This window comes from Solanum stenotomum, chromosome 7 (genome assembly GCF_019186545.1).
Source record: "Solanum stenotomum isolate F172 chromosome 7, ASM1918654v1, whole genome shotgun sequence".
Classification (NCBI taxonomy): Eukaryota; Viridiplantae; Streptophyta; class Magnoliopsida; order Solanales; family Solanaceae; genus Solanum; species Solanum stenotomum.
In genome coordinates, this window is record NC_064288.1 from 55,266,014 (window position 1) to 55,285,091 (window position 19,078).

Consider the following 19,078-nt stretch of genomic DNA (forward strand, 5'->3'; position numbering starts at 1 on the left):
GTTTCTTATTATTCTTTTAGGGCTTTTCGCCCTAGGGATATTGTATATATGATCAAATTTCATGTCATATATAAACAATGTGGAAAAAAACTTATATAATTTTCAAGGTAACAAGAAATCATGTTTTTGTGATGCCTTCGTGGAAACTACTTCCTCAATCGTAATAAAGAACAACATTTCAAGTGGCGACTCAAAAAATTCGTCATAACCGGTGATAACCTTTTGTGGCGATTATAGTTAGTCGCCACTAGACATTATTTGTGATCATGACTTCTTTTCTTTTTCATCTTTTTTAAAGACAAATTTACCCATTTATCTTATTTTTGTGAATTGAAAAATCTCAAATTTTGCATTATTTTTCGAATTCCTTTTTTTTAACACACTCAAAAGTCAAAACATTAAAGAACAGAATAGCAAATTAAATGGCAAAAGACTTGTTCTAACAAAAAAAAAATAGTAAAACAGACTCATGAAATGTAACAATAACCAACAAATTATCCAAAATTTTAGATAAATATTATCCAAACAAATAAAAAATAATCATCCAATCCATTTAATTTATTTTTAAAAAAAATCCTAAATTAACTCTCCGTCTTTCACTCAAAAACAAATTCTACCCATTTTTTTCACTATAAATACTCTTCATAATTTTCATTTATTCTTCATTCCCAAGTTTCTTTCTCCCTATCCAAAAAAAAAAAATATAAAAAAAAATTATTTAGATTAATTACCACTATCTGTCAAAGCCCAATTATTGAAAAAAAAAACTATGGATTATTCATCTAATTCTCGTTGGGCTTTGCCAGTTATCTTAGTTTGCTTTTTTATAGTTTTATTATCCAATAATGTTGTTTTTGCTTCTCACAAAGTTTTTATTCACTTGCAATCTCAAAATGCTGTAAATGTTCAAACTGTTCATAGAACTGGTTACCATTTTCAGCCAGAAAAACATTGGATCAATGGTATGTTTACGCGTTTTTTCTTCTTTATATGTGTCAAAAAAATAAAAAAATTTTTGTCGAACATGTGTTTAATTTGGATTTGTCACTAATAAATAATCGTTATGTTAATATCTCAATAGATGCATGGCATGACATGACATGTATTAGTACGATTTTTTTCTGTTTTTTCATATTATTTAATCTTTACTAATCATTTTTTTTTTTTATGATCTCTCTTGATTCCTTCAAAACATACAATAGATCCCAATGGTAAGTCAAATAAATTATATTTTTTAACTTTATTTTATTTTTATTATATAATTTTGCTTATTATGTTTATTGTTTTTCATATTTTGAACAGCACCAATGTATTTCAATGGAGTTTACCATCTATTCTACCAATACAACCCAAACGGGTCAGTATGGGGCAACATTGTTTGGGCTCATTCAGTTTCAAAGGACTTAATCAATTGGATCAATTTAGAACCCGCAATTTACCCATCTAAACCATTTGATCAATTCGGTACGTGGTCTGGGTCTGCAACTATTCTACCTGGTAACAAGCCTGTTATCTTGTACACTGGAATAACAGATGCCAACCAAACTCAAGTTCAAAATTACGCGATTCCAGCTAACTTATCTGATCCATATCTCCGTGAATGGATCAAGCCTGATAACAATCCATTGATTGTAGCTGATGATAGTATCAACAAGACCAAATTTCGTGATCCAACAACTGCATGGATGGGTAAAGATGGACATTGGAGAATTGTGATGGGAAGTTTGAGAAAACATAGTAGGGGTTTAGCAATAATGTATAGAAGCAAAGATTTCATGAAATGGGTTAAGGCTAAACACCCACTTCACTCAACTAATGGTACTGGAAATTGGGAATGTCCTGATTTTTTCCCTGTTGCATTGAAAGGAACTAATGGGATAGATCAATATGGTGAAGAATATAAATATGTGCTTAAGAATAGTATGGATCTTACTCGATTTGAATACTATACTCTTGGTAAGTACGATACAAAAAAAGATAGGTATGTTCCAGATGTTGGTTCTATTGATAGTTGGAAAGGATTGAGATTCGATTATGGTAATTTCTATGCATCAAAGACTTTCTATGATACTAGCAAAAACCGAAGGGTTATTTGGGGTTGGTCTAATGAATCAGATATATTCCCTGAAGATGATAATGCGAAAGGATGGGCTGGAATTCAATTGATCCCACGTAAAGTATGGCTTGACCCAAGTGGTAAACAATTGATTCAATGGCCTGTTGAAGAATTAGAAACCCTAAGAACCCAAAAGGTTCAATTGAGTAACAAAAAGTTGAACAATGGTGAAAAGGTTGAAATTACAGGGATCACACCTGCACAGGTATATATAAACTTTTTTAAAAAAATTTATTTATTATTATTATTATTATTTAATAATGTTCAAAATTTATGAAAAATATGACAGGCAGATGTTGAAGTGACATTCTCTTTTGCAAGTTTGGATAAAGCAGAGTCATTTGATTCTAGTTGGACTGATATGTATGCACAAGATGTTTGTGGACTCAAGGGTGCAGATGTTCAAGGTGGGCTTGGGCCATTTGGTCTTGCTACATTGGCTACTGAAAACTTAGAAGAAAACACACCTGTTTTCTTCCGAGTTTTCAAAGCACAACAAAATTACAAGGTTCTTTTGTGTTCTGACGCTAAAAGGTATATATTGAATTTGACTTGTTGGCAATGTTTTCGATAGTATTATATTTGAGAAATTGACAAATCTTTTGTTTATGTTTGATAGGTCAACTCTTAAGTTCAATGAAACAATGTACAAAGTTTCATTTGCTGGATTTGTGGATGTTGATTTGGCAGACAAGAAATTGTCACTCAGAAGCTTGGTAATTTTTCTTTCATCGTTAATCAAAAATCTATCTCACATTCCAAAACGAAAACAATTCTGACTATTGAAACTCTTTTTTGTAGATTGATAATTCAGTTATAGAAAGTTTTGGTGCTGGTGGAAAGACATGTATAACATCGAGGGTTTATCCAACATTGGCGATTAATGAGAAGGCACATTTATTTGCGTTCAACAACGGAACTGAGCCAATCACAATTGAGACTTTGGATGCGTGGAGTATGGGCAAAGCTAAGATACAATATTAAAAAAGGAATTAGGAGAAAGGAACTATGGAAAAGGGGGGAAATATGAGATTTTGATGGACATAAGAGTTTGTTATTTTGATATTTCAACTCTATTTTTGTTTATCAAACTAGATAGATATCCCTTGAGTCAAAAAAATAATGTATATAGATTTATCCTCTATTTTCAATTTATAAGAATAATGCTATGTTTTTGCTTTCAAAATAATTGTTCTTTTATTGTTTTGTTCAATCGCATATTTATCTTATTTAGATATGAAGAATGAAGTAAATGTTTATGGTGGAAACTCTATTATTAAAGAGAATCGCAAAATAAGTTCATAAAAAAGCCAATACAGAAACTTAACTCTTAAAGCAATTTAAGATGCTAAAACAAAAATACGAACAAAAACAATTGTATTATACCTTTCAATGTTTGAAAATAATTAAATTTAAATCTATTATTTTATTCTTAATATTTTTATAGCAACAAAAATGTCAACTAATAACAAAAAGTTTTTCAATGAAAGGGAATAATTGGTTAAAACTTATCTGAAACTCTCTCAATAGTTTCATATAATAATATGATGCATTGGGTATTTTCTGGGATAATCAACGTATTTTTCATCTTTCGTTTTTCGAGAGCCAAATTAAAATGTAACCAATCGTTCAATTGTTGGCATCTCATATTATGGACGGATCACAATCCCCTTGTCCTTGAATTAAGGTTGTAAAGATTCAAACTCTCACGTATCAATTCAAACTCTGTCACATGATCAAACTAATCGAGTTAAGATATGGTAAATTTCTCTCTTATATCTTAACCAAGACTCAATTGATTAAAGAATTGCAAAGTAACTTGTTGATAAAAGTAAATTTTCAACACTTCGCATCTTACTTTTTCTATAATAGAATGTATATACAGTTCAATATTTGGTAACATCAACTTCCATCATATATTTCAACTACATTTCAAAGGATGAAAACGCGATGTGAATAGTAACATATATGATCATTACGCTTCAATTGATTTGTTATAAAATCATAAAGAATTATCGATGCCAAGAGTCCCCATGCAAGAAGGCATTTTTCACGTCTAATTGATACAATGACCATGATCTCTGTATGGCCAAGGAAAGTAAGATTCCAAACCACACCCTTCCTCAAAATAGTGCCTTATCATAGGGCATCATAGTTATAATCCAAAATATTGTCAAAGCACTTTCTCAATAACATAGACCATGAGAATGGGTTAAATTTATGAATAAAAATTGACTCATCATTGCATTTGAGTTTACTAAAAGATGAAACACAATTTGTAACAGATTCAAGTGGGGATCAAACTAAAATAAATTGTATTAACAATAACAAGCTCAAATGAACCAAATTTTTATTTGATAAATTGTATTCAACAAAGGTAAGTACAAATAGTGTTATACATGTCATTCAACCAGTCAAACCTCTTAACATCATTGAGTCACCAAGGTCATGTAAGAACGTCAAGAAGATAGATTGTTATGAGTTATACTTGATAGCCATGTCGACTAGCTTAGCTGACCAAGACTTGAACTGTGGAGTACTCCAAATGTTTCATGATACAGTAGAAGAAGAACGATGGGCAAACAGCGATTCTGGAAAGTGGTAAAAGCTACAAAACATGGTCAAAACTGAATGAATGAGTTTAGTAAATATACAAAACATGATTAACTAAGTAACAGGAATTGAGCATCTACAATTTGAGATCAAGAAAGCAAACAAATTGAAAAAAAAAATGAAAGAAAAGAAAGGAAATAAAATTGGAACAAGTTTGGTAAGTCAGAATACATTAGCATAAATATTGGAGCTCATAGAGTCATTTGCTGACTCTTGCATATAGTAATTTCCTCCTCCTTACCATTGACAAGCTGGAAATGAAACTTTGAAACATAAAGAAGCAGAACAAAAGAAAAAAAGAAATCAACTTTGTGATGAATGGACACAAAAAACTGATTTGTTGCTCAGACAAACTAAACATGTTGCATCGGATGTGTGTCGGAACAAAGAAGTAAGATGATGTGGAAACAAAGGCTCTTGAATTGAGTTGGCAAGTCAGAATATCAATAAGCCTCAGAAGTTTTAGCTCACTGGGAATACACCCCTGGCACATCTAATAGACTCATCATTCTTGCCATAAATTGAATTGCCAAAGTGTACAAGTACATCACCTACACACACACAATACCCCAGGGAGAAGGAAAGAGTGGAAACAAATACATTATGAATACACAATGTCAAAAGAACAACCAAATTATATATTTGATAATAATTTACATTGAAATTCTCAAATTTCTGTTAGTACTGCTAATAATAAGCTTTTATAGTCATAGCTAGGTTCAAACACATTAAAGGGATAAATCTATACCATGTAAATCAAAAACATAAAAGAGTAAATCACAAAGGCAAGTCAGAATATCAATAAGCCTCGATGATTGAGCTCATAGAGGAATTCACCCCTCGCACATCTAATTGTTTTTCATCATGCTTGCCATAACAAAGGGTAAATATAGACACCTCAACTAGAGTCACTTAAAGTGGCTTTGGTTCTGTAATTCCATAAGAAAAAGGTAGAACCTACAAGGGATGTGACCCCACAAAAAGTATATACTATATCCTGATATGTAACTTGAAACAAGGACTAAATAAGAAACCAATCTAACATAAACAATTTGACAAATCTTTACAAATTCTATAATGAAGCAAATTTGGAGATCACAAATTTCAAAAGTTCAATATATTCCTATTGATTAAAATGATAAGTACTTTAAGAAGGCAAGTCAGAATATCAATAAGCCTCGATGATTGAGCTCATAGAGGTATACACCACTCGCACATCTAATAGTTTATCATCATTCTTGCCATAGCAAAGTAATGTTATGAATAAATGTAGAAATATAATGTAAACCACATCTCAATTAGGGGGATTCAAAGCATCTATTTGTTTGAACAAAAAGATGGCACCTTACATTTTTAACTTTGTGACAAATTTTTCAAACACACAAATGCATAATTAAGACCACAAGTTTCTACAACTGAAAATTTGTCTTAGAACAACAAATGGAAAGTACTACATTAAGGCAAGTCAGAATATCAATAAGCCTCGATGGTAGAGCTCACAGAGGAATTCACCACTCGCACATCTAATTGTTTTTCATCATTCTTGACATAACAAACAACAAATTTAATAATAGAGCTAAAAAGATAATGTACACACCACAACAACAAAAGCTCTACAGAAACCAATAGGATTATATAATCTCATATGATTAAGATAGAAACAAGGAGCATAAGCCCAAAATTGGCACAATAATCATATAAGATGGCACCTTTCTCATTTCAAAACAATTTAAATTCATATCTGACTTTTATGAACAAAAGTTCAAAGGACTTCTTTTTTTCCTAAATTGAAATGAAAATAGTTCTTAAAGACAAGTCAGAATATCAATATGCCTCGATGTTTGAGCTCAAAGAGGAATTCACCCCTCGCACATCTAATTGTTTCCAATCATTCTTGCCATAACAAACAAAGCAATTACTAAAAAAAAACTTGCTTGAAATATAATGTAACACCACACCTCAACAAGAGCTATTCAAACCGTCTTCAGTTCTGCAATGCCAAAATATCGATCATTCCTAAATCATAAATCAACTCAACTAGAGCATTCAATTATTATAACCTTAGACAAACATTTAGAACAACACAAATGATTTAAGCTAATTTGAGGCCATGAGCTTCAAAAATCTGCATTACATTATTAAAATAGGAAGTCCGAAATTAAAATAGAAAGTACTTCATAAAGGCAAGTCAGAATATCAATAAGCCTCGATGTTTCAGCTCATAGAGGAATTCACCCCTCGCACATCTAATTGTTTCCAATCATTCTTGCCATAATAAATAAATTTACTTAAAAAACCTGCTTGCAATATAATCTACACACTGCCTTAACAAGAGCTATTCAAGGTGTATTTGTTTCCATAATACCATGACACTTCAAAATTCCAAAACAAATCAACTAGAACATTCCATTTTAACCATAGTGACAAACATTTGCAACCAAACAAATTGTATAAACTAATTTGAGACAACAAACTTCAAAACGTCACACTAGAATTCCTATATTGAAATGGAAAGTACTTCATATAGGCAAGTCAGAATATCAATAAGCCTCGATGATTGAGCTCATAGAGGAATTCACCTCTCACACATCTAATTTTGTTTTCATCACTCTTGCCAAAAGAACAAGCAAATTTAATAAAACAAAAATTACAACATAATGTAGCCCCACCTCAACTAGAGCCATTCAAAAGTATATTTGGTTCTATAATCCCAATTGGGAAAAACAGAACCAAAAAAAGGGATATGACTCATAAAATTAGGCAAGGCAAGAGGAGACTCACTAAAGGAAAACCCTAAAGAGAATCTCCAGCATATTACACACCCTTCATATATACAATTGTACATACAAAAGAGTATGTAAATATACAATTACTATAGCGCAGCTATGACTCAAAACGCTTCCATGGAGCATAATGGAAGGCGATCTTAAGGGCGGCGCAGAACAAATCAAATTAATCTATACACAATCAAATCTATTCCAAAAGAGATAGACTTCGCTATATAGCTCCAATCTTCCAAAAACGTTGTAACATAATCCAAAAATCACATCTTTTAGAGAAATCAATACATACCCAACAGCATTTTGGTCAATCATATCAAAATTTCGTTTTTTTTTTGTTTTTTAAGCAAAGTTTGAAATTTACCAGTCACGATAATCAACTGCAACAGAAAAAACACAGCTGACTAAGTTGAGAATGGCAAATAATTATAGGGTATTATAACTTCCACTGTAGCAAACTAAATTGCATAAGAGGTTTCAGTTATAAACCCGTTAAAACATGAAATCAGAAGAGGAAAACACCATAACAAGAAGAAATTCAATCCAAAAAGCAATAGAGAAGAAACTCACAATGATTCAGCTACATTGGGGATTGATCCCCAAATTGTTGAAGTGAAAAATAGAGATTTATAGACTCGGCAATTAGGGTTTTAGCAGAGGATTAATGGGCCAAAGAGTAAATGGACCTGAATATTGCTATGTCCTGGAGGATGAAGTTGGTTGGGCCGAATAGGTATGTATAGGCCCAAATTGAAGATTCATTTGTTGCAAAAAAAAGTACTAATGTAGTTGAGAGTTGTTTTTATTAGTCTTAATAGGACTTTCTAATTTTCGAATTTGATATTAAAAGGTACATTTTTATTTAAAACGTATCATGTTTTAAAAATTATTTTAGGATCACTTGGTATATGGGATAAGGATAACCATGCAAGTACAAAATATGGGATTAGCTTTATTTCATGTGTAATTTGAAATATCAGTTTATCTCTAGATTATTTTATTTCATTATTTGTAGTAAAATTGTCTGATTACTATCTCATATTATGATGGAAAGGATCGTTTAATTGGGTACACTAAAATATAAGTAGTGAAATAAAATAATCACATAATTGCCTAATACAGAATAAAATGATCCCACTGAAGTATATAGATTAGCCACATATGAAGTATATAAAGTTAGACTCTTTACAACGCTAATATCACAAGTTTGAAGTCAGCTTTTTAAATGCCGAACTTTAAACCTCAAATTAGATTAAAAATTTCAACTATTCTAATCAAGTCTTAAAATAGTTATTTAATCACTTCCTCCTAACAAGTATAACCATAATGAAATTTCATTTCTTGCATAAACGAAAGTAATCATTCAATTTGTGATTTAAGTTACATAACATTATATCAGTAACCACGCTTTCAGTTTCTTTTTGAAGAATCATGCACCTTTTAAAAGCACTTGATGAAATAAAGCTTTTTAACAGAACAGACTTGTAAGATAAACCAAAACAGTATAAAATTTATCCAACAAACAGCCTACATAAACCAAATTTAAGAGAATTTCACTATCTCGAAAAGCTGACCAACTCAAAATGAAGGTGGTTTCGAAACCAAAAGTGCTCAACTACAGAGTGTTCAGAAATCAAATGTAAATAGATATCGAAAGCTGCATTTTCGACAGCAATATTTCCTCCAACTTGCAACATGCTGCAGAAAAGAAACAGTTTTCACAGCCTCCTTCCCCTTCTACCACCCTTTCTGCGAGTACTATCGGTAGGAATTGGAGTAACATCCTCTGCAAAATATATAGGAAGAATTACTTAGAAGAAATGACATAACATAACAATGATACAACAGCATTTACAGAGCATAATACAATACTAATGCAACAGACAATTATCTTTTTTTTATTAGTAGTATTGCAACAAATATTTGTACCTATACGTCCAATTTTCATGCCAGAACGAGCCAAAGCTCTAAGAGCAGACTGGGCACCAGGACCAGGAGTCTTGGTCTTGTTGCCTCCTGTAGCTCGGAGCTTAATGTGAAGAGCATTAATTCCAAGTTCCTGTAAATCAAAAGTTAATAAATAATATTTTAAAAGATTAACAAGAGATGACGAGACCTAGTGAAATCAGACCAAAGGGATAAAGATGGAAGGATCCGAGAGCTTCAGTCTTGAATAAACATAGTGTAGCTATATTAAGACTCCAAATAAATGGCATAGCATGGAATCCATTTACAATACTTCTGACCGCCATTCAAAAACCTTGACGCTTAAATAGAATCTGAAGTAAACATATTTTCCATAGTTCATGCACTACCAGCAATTATGTAATTGTTAGTGGTAGAAGTGTGTGAAAATTGAAGGTGCACACATCACTTCAGAATGGAATCTTCTAGAACAAAGCCTAATAGATCCAAACCGGTGACATAAAATCTACGGGTTTCTACAAATATGTTCAATGGAATAACATATATTCCAATCAATTATACACACAAATTTGTTATCGTTAAGCAAAAGTGAGATGCATCAGGCATATGAAACCCAAAAACAATCTTACGAATCATCTACATCCTAGCAAGAAACAGAGATGAGTAAAGGCCATCATGTACATTATAAGATCTTCGAATGTCTAGTCAACAGAAATTAGTAGCTTTAGCACACATTCAGAAAAATCTTCGACTAGAAGGGAGGCATCAGAAGATCCAAAAGGTCTTAAATTTCGTAACTGCTAAATTTTGTCTTCAAAGCAACACTCTACACTTAAAGAAGAGCTATCTAATTTGGCACCAATATTACTGGTCAATGCAGGAAAGGAAACATCAATACCTGCACCAACATGGAATGCAACATCCAAGATAACTAAAATTACATCAATATGCAGTGGAATTAGTATAATGAGACTTTTTTCACAAATAAAATCTAAATATTAATCTCTGTAAATCAGCAAGTACCATCTAGGCAAAAAGTCCTCATTTTCTTCGTTCGTATATAAATGGTTTATATTGATATAGACCTGAACTAGACCAACTTTATATCTGATGAGTTTAACTAACAGTTAAGTAGAATTAAAGAAATAGACTTTATCAGAAACCAAACAAGACACTACCTTGCATCGCTGTGACACATCCTGAGCTGCAAGCATAGCAGCATATGGAGAAGACTCATCTCTGTCAGCCTTCACCTTCATTCCACCTGCAACCATGATGTATAACAAATTGAGATGAAAGCCTTCGCCATACCAATACTACATCAACAACTATGACTAACCTCCACACTAAATAGAGTTCTACAAGAAACCTCTATATCCATTTTCCTCCACCTAGAACCATTTCATTCCAATGCTAATAATCTGTTGTCTAGGACATATTAAAGGTTCTCTAAACACTAGAGATACTTCACATTTTCTAGCACTAACATTCACCTATGCTGAAAAAAGATGAATGCCTAGCAAATAGGGAAAATAACAACAGGATGCTAGATCCTGGAAGAAACTCATCTACATTCATACATACATAACCAATGTTCGCATCGAAAGCAACAATTATACCACTACCAGCTAATCAGCAACTACAACGACACTAATGATACACTCAAAACTCAAAAGTATAAAACTATTGTTACTATAACGCATACCAGTAATGCGAACCATAGTTTCTCTTCCAGACAAATCAGTAACGTGCTGCATTCATACATAAACTAAGATTCAGTAAAACATCCAAATCACAAAGCCAATTCTACATTTCTACATCCAATTTTCAAAAACCATAACTCACTCACAATGAATGTATCATTGAACGATGCAAAAATGTGTGCAACACCGAACACCAATTCACCTTCCCTCGTTGCTGGTCCAAGTGTAACAGTCTCTTCCTTAGGCTCCCTGGTCTTTCTCCTCGACTACAAACAAAAAATTTCATCCAACATACAACTATTCAATTGAAATTTTCGAACCAAACTAAATATAATCGACATAAACAGCAAATAACTTCGAATCTTCAGTAATGAAATGGAAATTTCAGCAAGAGAAATAGTACCATGGTTCCGGCTGAGCTTGGTAGTGAGAAAGTTCAGAGATACTTAGCAGCTTGAAGAAACCCTAATTTGCAGTGGAAGCTTACAAAAATGGCTGCCGCTGATTATATATTAGGGTTTGGGGATGAGTTTTCTTCTGATAATATCGATAATTACCCCTATTGTTCTGCTTTGACTATAAGTGGCCCCTCTAGTTTGAGTGAAAGTTTATTCCTACCCCTCTTATTGTTTTATTGGTAAGTTTTATCCTCCGTTATACTAATCGATTATTTTTACTCTCATCGGTATTACTCTAATCGGTAATAAGCTCAATAAATAAACCCCTTGATGGTTTCCTCCGATCGGGTACAAGTATCGAATTTCAAATAGATCACCAATACCTAAGCTTTGGTCATCTTCCTTCTGTAACTTAAAATATAATTTTTTCACACTCAGAGCTTGTTTCAAATTAATGAGTACACGACACATATTTTTGTGTATATACGTACTGATTATTAAATTATAATTGATTGATAAACATTCTCATTTTTCAATCATGAAAAATTTGTATGAATTGAGTCATTGTAAATAAACATTAAGGTATGGGAATAAATTTAGTGTGAATAATTTGTCTTGTTTTTTGTTATTACGTAAAAAGAAACTAAACTTGCTATTTAATTTGTTAAATATACTTTTTCTATTATAATTTATGTAACATAGTTTGAATAACATAAAATCTAAGAAATAAACTAGGCTTTTGATTTATAATATATTAGAGTACCATTTTTGTATTATAATCTTGTTAAAATATATGATCTTAAACATATCACTATATGTGTATGACTATAAAAGTTGAGAGAAATTAAAAATGTTATGTTAAATTATTCTCAAATATATATATAGAAATATGTCTGTTAAATCTTTACTTTAACATATATAGTAAAGATTGTGGTGCTTTGAGACAATTTTTGCTTCCTCTCACTTTCTTTTTTCGCCTAAAATTATTATAGCGTTCAGACAAGTTTGTGTGCATCTCAACTATTTTTGTGATATATTTACTATCTCTTATAAATATAAATATTGAGTTATACTGTCTATCAAAACTTAGACAAATAAAAAAAAATCACCTAATATATTTGTTTAAAAAGTTATAGTAAATAGTATAGAAGAAAAACAAGATTAGAAATTAAGTTTTAAAACGGGGAAAAAATTATTGACAGCTGTGGGATTTGAACCCACGCCCTTTCGGACCAGAGCCTAAATCTGGCGCCTTAGACCACTCGGCCAAACTGTCTTATGTGCATTAATATGAATAATATATTGATAATTTAATTACTCTTAACATATTGTTTTCGACTTCTGCACTAATCATAATTCTTAAAAAATCCAACAATAATAATGACATGAGTCGAGATTAAACGAAGAAATAAGAATACATATAGCCGACTATAACATGTTTGAAAGGTGTAATACATGGTGTTATTAGTTACTCATAAAAAGATGAACAATGGCGTAGCCACATATACCTAAGGTGGCCAAACGAACACCCTTCGTCAAAAAATTATACTATGTATATAGAAAATTGTACGAAGTATATAGGTCGAAAATTCTTTTTCATACATATATATAAATCTTCGACACATACACTTAACGAAATTTCTAACTCCGTCATTGTTAGATAGATAAGGAGTTATTATCTTCATAACCAAAGGGTCTGGCCTTAACAAGGATATACTATATATAACTATGCTTATAACAAAGCAAAATGACCAATTATTTTTTGTATGAATATAAGTTACAAAATGAAAATTTGTTCTAATCAAATGGATCTATTCGAAGGTCATGTTCACTTGCCATCACCATTCCAGTGCACAAACATGTAGGACACATTACCTAGACAAAAAATATCATAATATGAAACAAAAACCATTAGCATATATACATATACGTTAAGCGAAAGTTGTCGTAACATGTAATGAGAGATGCATGCGCGGATTTGTGACTGAATATTTACTACGGAAAGATATGTAACGAAATTGTGACATGTATCTATCAATTGCTCTTTTGTGAATGAAGGAGGAACTCGTTTCATAGGTAGCAACTAGCGAGGATAGGAAGAAAGGGTTTAATGAAGGTGGTTGTTGAGGCACCCGAGGTTGTGGCCTAGTGGTCAATGAAGTAGTTGGGAACTTAGGTCGAATCCCAGCAGAGACGAAAACACTAGGTGATTCTTTCCAGCTTTGATAGATAGAGTTACCTGGTATCTGTTGTTGGTGAGAGGTGGTTGGTATCCCGTGGAATTAGTCACAAGGTGCACCAAAGTTGGCCCGGACACCACGGTCATAAGATAAATGAATAAAAAGAAGGTAGTTGTTGAGGATTTTATTCTAACTACAGGGAACGGCCTCATTTTGGTGATGCTCGAATATTGGACGAATTGCGACAACACAAATATTGTTTTTTCTTGTAGAGTAAGCTTGGATGATATGAAGAATAAGTTTATGATGTAACAGAATAATTACTACTTTTGGACTGATATAAAATGACTGTTAAGTGCATGAAGTTAGGAGATGATCATGTTTCATACCTTTCCCGTCCCGGAGCAATTTGCACATCTTTTAAGAGTTGGTGCACGCAACGATTGATAAGAACCATTCACTGAAATCGGTTCAGTATAAAGGCATTTACCGCTTGCTGAACAGCGTGCACATGCCAAGTACCCTACATCAAATCAAATGACCATGAAATGAGATAATCGTCACGTTTGACGATTAATCTAGTACCATGAACTCAAATAATCAAAAAAGTTATCAACTATTACTCAAGAGTTCAATAGTGTAGACATTGTGCAATATGTAATAAGTTTCACATGGACATACCACTTCCATAGCAATATTTGCACTTTTTCTTCTCTTGTTGGACTACATTGTTAGCTTCTATTAGCATGAGGGCTGAGATGACTCCCACTGCCCCACCTGAAAAGGACGCCACTATGGGGTCGACCTGGCTGAGAAGAAGAGAAAAAGAAGTCGATTCTCAAAGTCTGACGATGTAAGTGGTCTTTTATCTTTTGTTATCCTCCTTTTGATCAATGCAGTGAACAACTTTGTACAATTCAACGAAGTACGTAAGGAAAAATTGAGCAACCTTTTCTATATCTGAAATGTAGTTCAGGTTGCAGTCTACGTACCTCAATTGCATAGGCAAATGCACGTTCCGTATGAAATCTTCGTATGAGGTGCCTCCTAAACCTAATTTCAGCTCAAGCTGCAATGTCAAAGAGTTACAGTAGTCCAAAGGCTTCGTAACTCAATAGTCAATAATACACAAATAAATCACGTCATAGTTCCGTTATGCATAATTCAGAACCAGAATAAGGATAAGGAAAGGTGCGAGGAAAGAATTGAGTTTATGAGCTTACTATCGGTGCAAGTAATCCACCGAAGACCATGATCCCAGCTATAAATGAAAAGCTTGTTAGATAAAGCTGCTTCAGTGTCTTTGGAGTCTGATACAAACAAAAAATGCACCAAGTTACTTCTAAAGGAGTAAACTTGAAGAAACTAAGTTAAAGGATAAGTTTCACAAAATGCCAATTGACAAACAAAACAGAATATGTCCGTTTCATATATTTAAGTCAATTAGGCAAGCTTCCAGATATCTCAACTCAAAAGTGTTGCAGCAGTGACGATGCTTGCCAAGATTTACATCTATTTGTTCTCAATGCTAAGCTAGCTAAAAACATGTCTCCTTCCAAAGTAAGAAAGGCTGCTAATTATAGCAAACCTTTGACTGTGAACGCAGTTATTATTGTATATTAACTTGAGGTCGTTGTAGGAACTCATAAACTTTGAATCCCCGATCCGCTATGTTTGTCAAATAGCATACTTTGACAAACCAAAACATGAACAGATGACTTTCCCGAAACAGAGATTTTTGTTTTTAACTGGATGTATAAAACCTCCTAAACCAATTGAATCCCTAGTATACTTCAGTTGTTTACTAGAGGACTCGGCAAATTACCATGTTAGGAAGAAACGGTATCGTTGATGGGATATCTGGCATCTCATTTTCATCTTCACCAGTCACACCTCTAGCGTTAGAGTTCTTTAACCTTTGTTGTATTCTTAGCCTACGTACCTGAAAAATTAATCCGAAATTTAAGAAGCTATTTGAGAGTACAATCCTTAGGAAATAATAAGTCGTTCCTTCAGTTCCCTTGAGAATGTTAGAACTTGAGAAAACTCACCTCTTCCATAAGGAGGAAGATTTTGTTGCGCCTACTCCTAATGTTATCTTGGATTTCTTGAAACTGCATCTGACCAAAATCTTGAACGGTCTCCGGTCCTTCAATGATGCAGAAATTACTATAACAAACATGGACCAACATTAGTTAACTTCAAAAGAACACAAGCTTTTAGATTATGAGTCCAAAAACAGCAAGCAATATACAATCAATCAAAGCTTATATGAGTCCAACACGAGCTTATGTTGTCTTGGACTTCTTGAAACTGCATCTGACCAAAATCTCATATGGTCACTGGTCCGTAAGTGATATAGAAATCATCATACAAACATGGACCAACATTAGTTAACTTAAAAAATGCAAGCTTATAGATTAGGAGTCCAAAAATAGCAATCAATATAAACTCAATAAACCACTCCTCAATATTAAAGAAGTTGGTCTTAGCTATATGAATCTTGTGTATCCGTTCTGCTCTACGTGTGTCCCAACATCCAAACGAGTTCAGTATGCAGACAGTTCATACTAGTTAGAAACTATTTTTACGCTGGCCTTCAACCTACACCACCCCTACTCAATGACCCTGACTTGAGACATTCTATACTCTAAAAAGTTTCCACTAGCCATAAAACAGAGTTATCAGTCCAAAAACATCATTTTAAAGAACTTCATTGTAGAAAAATACTTCATAATAATCTCCTTCACCTCACCAAGCTTAACTATCCAACTTGAGTAAAACAATACCATTCAGTAAAGGTAAAAATTTCTGGACCAAATCTCCAGTAAGAACCAAAAAGGATGTTAACCAGATGCTAAACTTACAAACTTCTTAACATATATACAGTTCTCCCATATCAATATTTCAGCCATATACATGATCATACTATACTGTCGAATGAGGATTAATCTGCCTCAAATCCAAATGAGTCGAGTATTTCGAGAACTCATCATAGTTAGTAACTATTTTTTTGCTGGCCTTCAACCTATAAACACTCTTCATTTACCCAAACTAAAGACGGCTATGCTACCAAATTCACATACAGCCGAGTAACGAGTCCCCCAAAAAACATCCTTCTAGAAAAGCTATATGTAGCAAACTACTTCGTAATGATCTTTTTTCAATCACTTACCTTAACAATCAGAACTTCAAGCAAAGCCATGAAAAAAGAAAAAAAAAATCTTTGAAACCAGATAGTAAAGTTACAAACTTTTTAAATATGGATACAGTTTTTCAGTTATATACATGGACATATTAAACTGTCAAAAGGAGTATTTTTCCATGACTTCTTCACTCCTGCTATTTCTATTTTTGAGCCAAGGATCTATCGGAAACAACCTCTCTACCTCCCAAGTTTGTAAGAAGTGCATACACTCTACACTCCTCGGACTCCACTTGTGGGATTACACTGATATGTTTTTGTTGTCGAGCCTCCAAGAAGGAGACCAAAGAATTCACCTTTACCAAACTCAACAAACCAAAACTTACCCAATATCTCAAACCAAACATAATCATCAAGGGCAAATCAGCACTAAAAATACCAAATTCAAATAAAGGAAACTTCTATCCAAATTCACAAGTTACAGTTTCCATATCAATATTTCAGGCATATACAGTCATATATTATACAGTAAAATGAAGGTTAATCTACCTGAAATCCAAAGAATTCCCCTTTACCAAACTCAACAAACTAAAAATTATCCAATAACTCACACCAAGAATAATCATTAAGGGCAAATAATCACCACACCATCAAAATATAACACTAAAATAAATGGAAAATTATCAAGAATTCTGAAAACCCAACCTTGTATTGTTATCTCCAGATGATTGAACAGAATCAGAGCCATTTTTAGATGAAGAAGAACAAACAAGCTGTGTTCTTGATGTGTATTTCAATAAAGATTGGTTCTTTGGAGTTGAACTCAAAGAGGAGCTACAGAAAACATGGGTCTTTGAGGAATCAAGCTTAGAAGTATGTATTAATGGATGAAAGCAAAAAAAGATAGAACCCATCTTCACCCTTTTGAGAAAAATATGTTTTTTTGGAGGATTATACTGAGAATCAAAGTTTTTATAAGAGGAATGGATGATGCCATAGTTCAAAATGCTCACCTAAGCCAACTTGCTTTAGGATGTTACTTTCTTAAAGATTAGGTAGTTAAGAGTATTTATTTGGTAAATGACACGATATAATACATAAATATGACTCTTAACTTTATGTCAGCAGATAACTATTATCTTTAACTTTGATTGTGCATAAGTAGATACTTAAACTTGTATAAAATTGAACAAATAAACACATTCATCCTACATGATAATTTTGTGTCCTACGTGTATTATGTCATGTAGAACATGAACGTCTACTTATTTAATCTTATACAAGTTTAAGTGTCTACTTGTGCATACTCAAAGTTGAAGGACATAGTTGTCGGTTAAGCCAAGTTAAGCGTCTTATTTATGTATTATGTCAATTTTAATCAATATGAATTGTAATTAAATGATCTGAGTTTTTTTCATTTTGATTGTTTTGAGTCTACCTTCGAAATGAGTTTCGTGACTTCATGATCCGAATCTTGAGCTTAACCAAAGAAGTGTAGTTCAAATAGTTTATGCCAATATATTTGAGATTAAGGTTGTTATTATATCTTATTTAACTATTAGCTTCACATTAATTTATCTAATTCGACACAAAATTTAAGAAAGAAAAAATAAATTAAGACATCTATCATCTAAAATAAACCTAAGATATTTGTTCATTTCATTGAAAATAAAGAAAAGAAAAAAGAAGTCATATTATTTCTAAAAGTTATAGAAAAATAATATTTTTTTATAAAAAATATGAAGAAAAGTGTTTTACGTAAATCAAATACTACCCGCTTGTAGAGTTGTCTAGAAGGGGTTGAATTTATTTTATACATATTATCATGACTCGTATAAAGAAATAATATTAAAAAATCGTCTAAATTTTTTTTTACATTTATGACATTGTTTATGCATTTTTGGCTATTCTAAAAGTTTGTAACATTCTATTTTTATACTACAAACTTTTAGGAACATTGTAGTGAGATGAATATGATTCTTCTATACAAAGATTTCATTATCTGAGCTTTCGACATGAATTATTTTTAGAAATAGTGGTAAATATATGTATCAAAAATTGGTCACATGAATCCGTGTTCATCTGACTATGTTCAGTATATTATATGGATAATTGTCAAAATATATCTAATATTTTTTTAAGACACTCATGGTAAACAAAAATCGAGTGGTGCATAAAATTTTTAGATCGTATCTTCAAAGCAATGGTGCACAAATC

The 19,078-nt window shown here is 32.4% G+C and overlaps 3 protein-coding genes, 1 long non-coding RNA gene and 8 other non-coding genes across 12 annotated transcripts; 1 reads left to right on the forward strand and 11 right to left on the reverse strand.

Annotated features, from left to right (window-relative positions):
- Positions 1-692: 692 nt before the first annotated feature.
- Positions 693-3,296, forward strand: LOC125870832 (beta-fructofuranosidase, insoluble isoenzyme 1-like). Its single transcript, XM_049551371.1, has 6 exons — positions 693-962; positions 1,203-1,211; positions 1,303-2,321; positions 2,406-2,650; positions 2,736-2,832; positions 2,918-3,296. The coding sequence occupies exons 1-6, from the start codon at positions 770-772 to the stop codon at positions 3,098-3,100; spliced, it is 1,746 nt and encodes a 581-aa protein (XP_049407328.1). The 5' UTR covers positions 693-769; the 3' UTR covers positions 3,101-3,296.
- A 1,233-nt stretch (positions 3,297-4,529) lies between these two features.
- On the reverse strand, positions 4,530-8,113 carry LOC125870833 (uncharacterized). The gene is made up of 2 exons (XR_007446948.1): positions 8,080-8,113; positions 4,530-4,724 (listed from the first exon to the last, which is right to left on the reverse strand). It is a non-coding gene; the product is annotated as an uncharacterized LOC125870833 (long non-coding RNA).
- Positions 5,155-5,249, reverse strand: LOC125871980 (small nucleolar RNA Z266). The gene has a single exon (XR_007447094.1). It is a non-coding gene; the product is annotated as a small nucleolar RNA Z266 (small nucleolar RNA).
- LOC125871982 (small nucleolar RNA Z266) lies at positions 5,510-5,606 on the reverse strand. The gene has a single exon (XR_007447096.1). It is a non-coding gene; the product is annotated as a small nucleolar RNA Z266 (small nucleolar RNA).
- LOC125871987 (small nucleolar RNA Z266) lies at positions 5,880-5,976 on the reverse strand. Its single transcript, XR_007447100.1, has one exon. It is a non-coding gene; the product is annotated as a small nucleolar RNA Z266 (small nucleolar RNA).
- Positions 6,185-6,281, reverse strand: LOC125871986 (small nucleolar RNA Z266). The gene has a single exon (XR_007447099.1). It is a non-coding gene; the product is annotated as a small nucleolar RNA Z266 (small nucleolar RNA).
- On the reverse strand, positions 6,536-6,632 carry LOC125871981 (small nucleolar RNA Z266). Its single transcript, XR_007447095.1, has one exon. It is a non-coding gene; the product is annotated as a small nucleolar RNA Z266 (small nucleolar RNA).
- Positions 6,908-7,004, reverse strand: LOC125871984 (small nucleolar RNA Z266). Its single transcript, XR_007447097.1, has one exon. It is a non-coding gene; the product is annotated as a small nucleolar RNA Z266 (small nucleolar RNA).
- On the reverse strand, positions 7,252-7,349 carry LOC125871985 (small nucleolar RNA Z266). Its single transcript, XR_007447098.1, has one exon. It is a non-coding gene; the product is annotated as a small nucleolar RNA Z266 (small nucleolar RNA).
- Positions 8,114-9,068: 955 nt separating the features above from the next.
- On the reverse strand, positions 9,069-11,681 carry LOC125871435 (40S ribosomal protein S14-2-like). Its single transcript, XM_049552019.1, has 6 exons — positions 11,542-11,681; positions 11,285-11,404; positions 11,141-11,186; positions 10,614-10,699; positions 9,439-9,568; positions 9,069-9,295 (listed from the first exon to the last, which is right to left on the reverse strand). Exons 1-6 carry the CDS (start codon positions 11,542-11,544, stop codon positions 9,228-9,230), a joined length of 453 nt encoding a protein of 150 aa, XP_049407976.1. The 5' UTR covers positions 11,545-11,681; the 3' UTR covers positions 9,069-9,227.
- Positions 11,682-12,732: 1,051 nt separating this feature from the next.
- On the reverse strand, positions 12,733-12,812 carry TRNAL-UAG (transfer RNA leucine (anticodon UAG)). Its single transcript has one exon. It is a non-coding gene; the product is annotated as a tRNA-Leu (tRNA).
- A 446-nt stretch (positions 12,813-13,258) lies between these two features.
- LOC125871668 (protein ORANGE-LIKE, chloroplastic) lies at positions 13,259-17,830 on the reverse strand. Its single transcript, XM_049552306.1, has 8 exons — positions 17,567-17,830; positions 15,768-15,885; positions 15,542-15,658; positions 14,940-15,026; positions 14,709-14,785; positions 14,398-14,525; positions 14,106-14,239; positions 13,259-13,411 (listed from the first exon to the last, which is right to left on the reverse strand). The coding sequence occupies exons 1-8, from the start codon at positions 17,773-17,775 to the stop codon at positions 13,334-13,336; spliced, it is 948 nt and encodes a 315-aa protein (XP_049408263.1). The 5' UTR covers positions 17,776-17,830; the 3' UTR covers positions 13,259-13,333.
- Positions 17,831-19,078: the final 1,248 nt, after the last annotated feature.

Bases quoted from the DNA above. Each gene is read 5' to 3' on its own strand.
- LOC125870832 (XM_049551371.1), top strand. From the start codon at position 770: ATGGATTATTCATCTAATTCTCGTTGGGCTTTGCCAGTTATCTTAGTT. The intron at 2,322-2,405 runs GTATATATAAAC...AAAATATGACAG, and splicing joins CAGGGATCACACCTGCACAG to GCAGATGTTGAAGTGACATT. The intron at 2,651-2,735 runs GTATATATTGAA...TATGTTTGATAG, and splicing joins TTGTGTTCTGACGCTAAAAG to GTCAACTCTTAAGTTCAATG.
- LOC125871435 (XM_049552019.1), bottom strand. The intron at 11,187-11,284 runs GTGAGTGAGTTA...GTATGAATGCAG, and splicing joins CGTTCAATGATACATTCATT to CACGTTACTGATTTGTCTGG. The intron at 9,569-10,613 runs GTAGTGTCTTGT...TTTGATTTACAG, and splicing joins ATGTGTCACAGCGATGCAAG to GAACTTGGAATTAATGCTCT.
- LOC125871668 (XM_049552306.1), bottom strand. From the start codon at position 17,775: ATGGGTTCTATCTTTTTTTGCTTTCATCCATTAATACATACTTCTAAG. The intron at 15,027-15,541 runs GTAATTTGCCGA...TGTTTGTATCAG, and splicing joins TACCGTTTCTTCCTAACATG to ACTCCAAAGACACTGAAGCA. The intron at 14,786-14,939 runs GTAAGCTCATAA...TTGACATTGCAG, and splicing joins GTGGATTACTTGCACCGATA to CTTGAGCTGAAATTAGGTTT.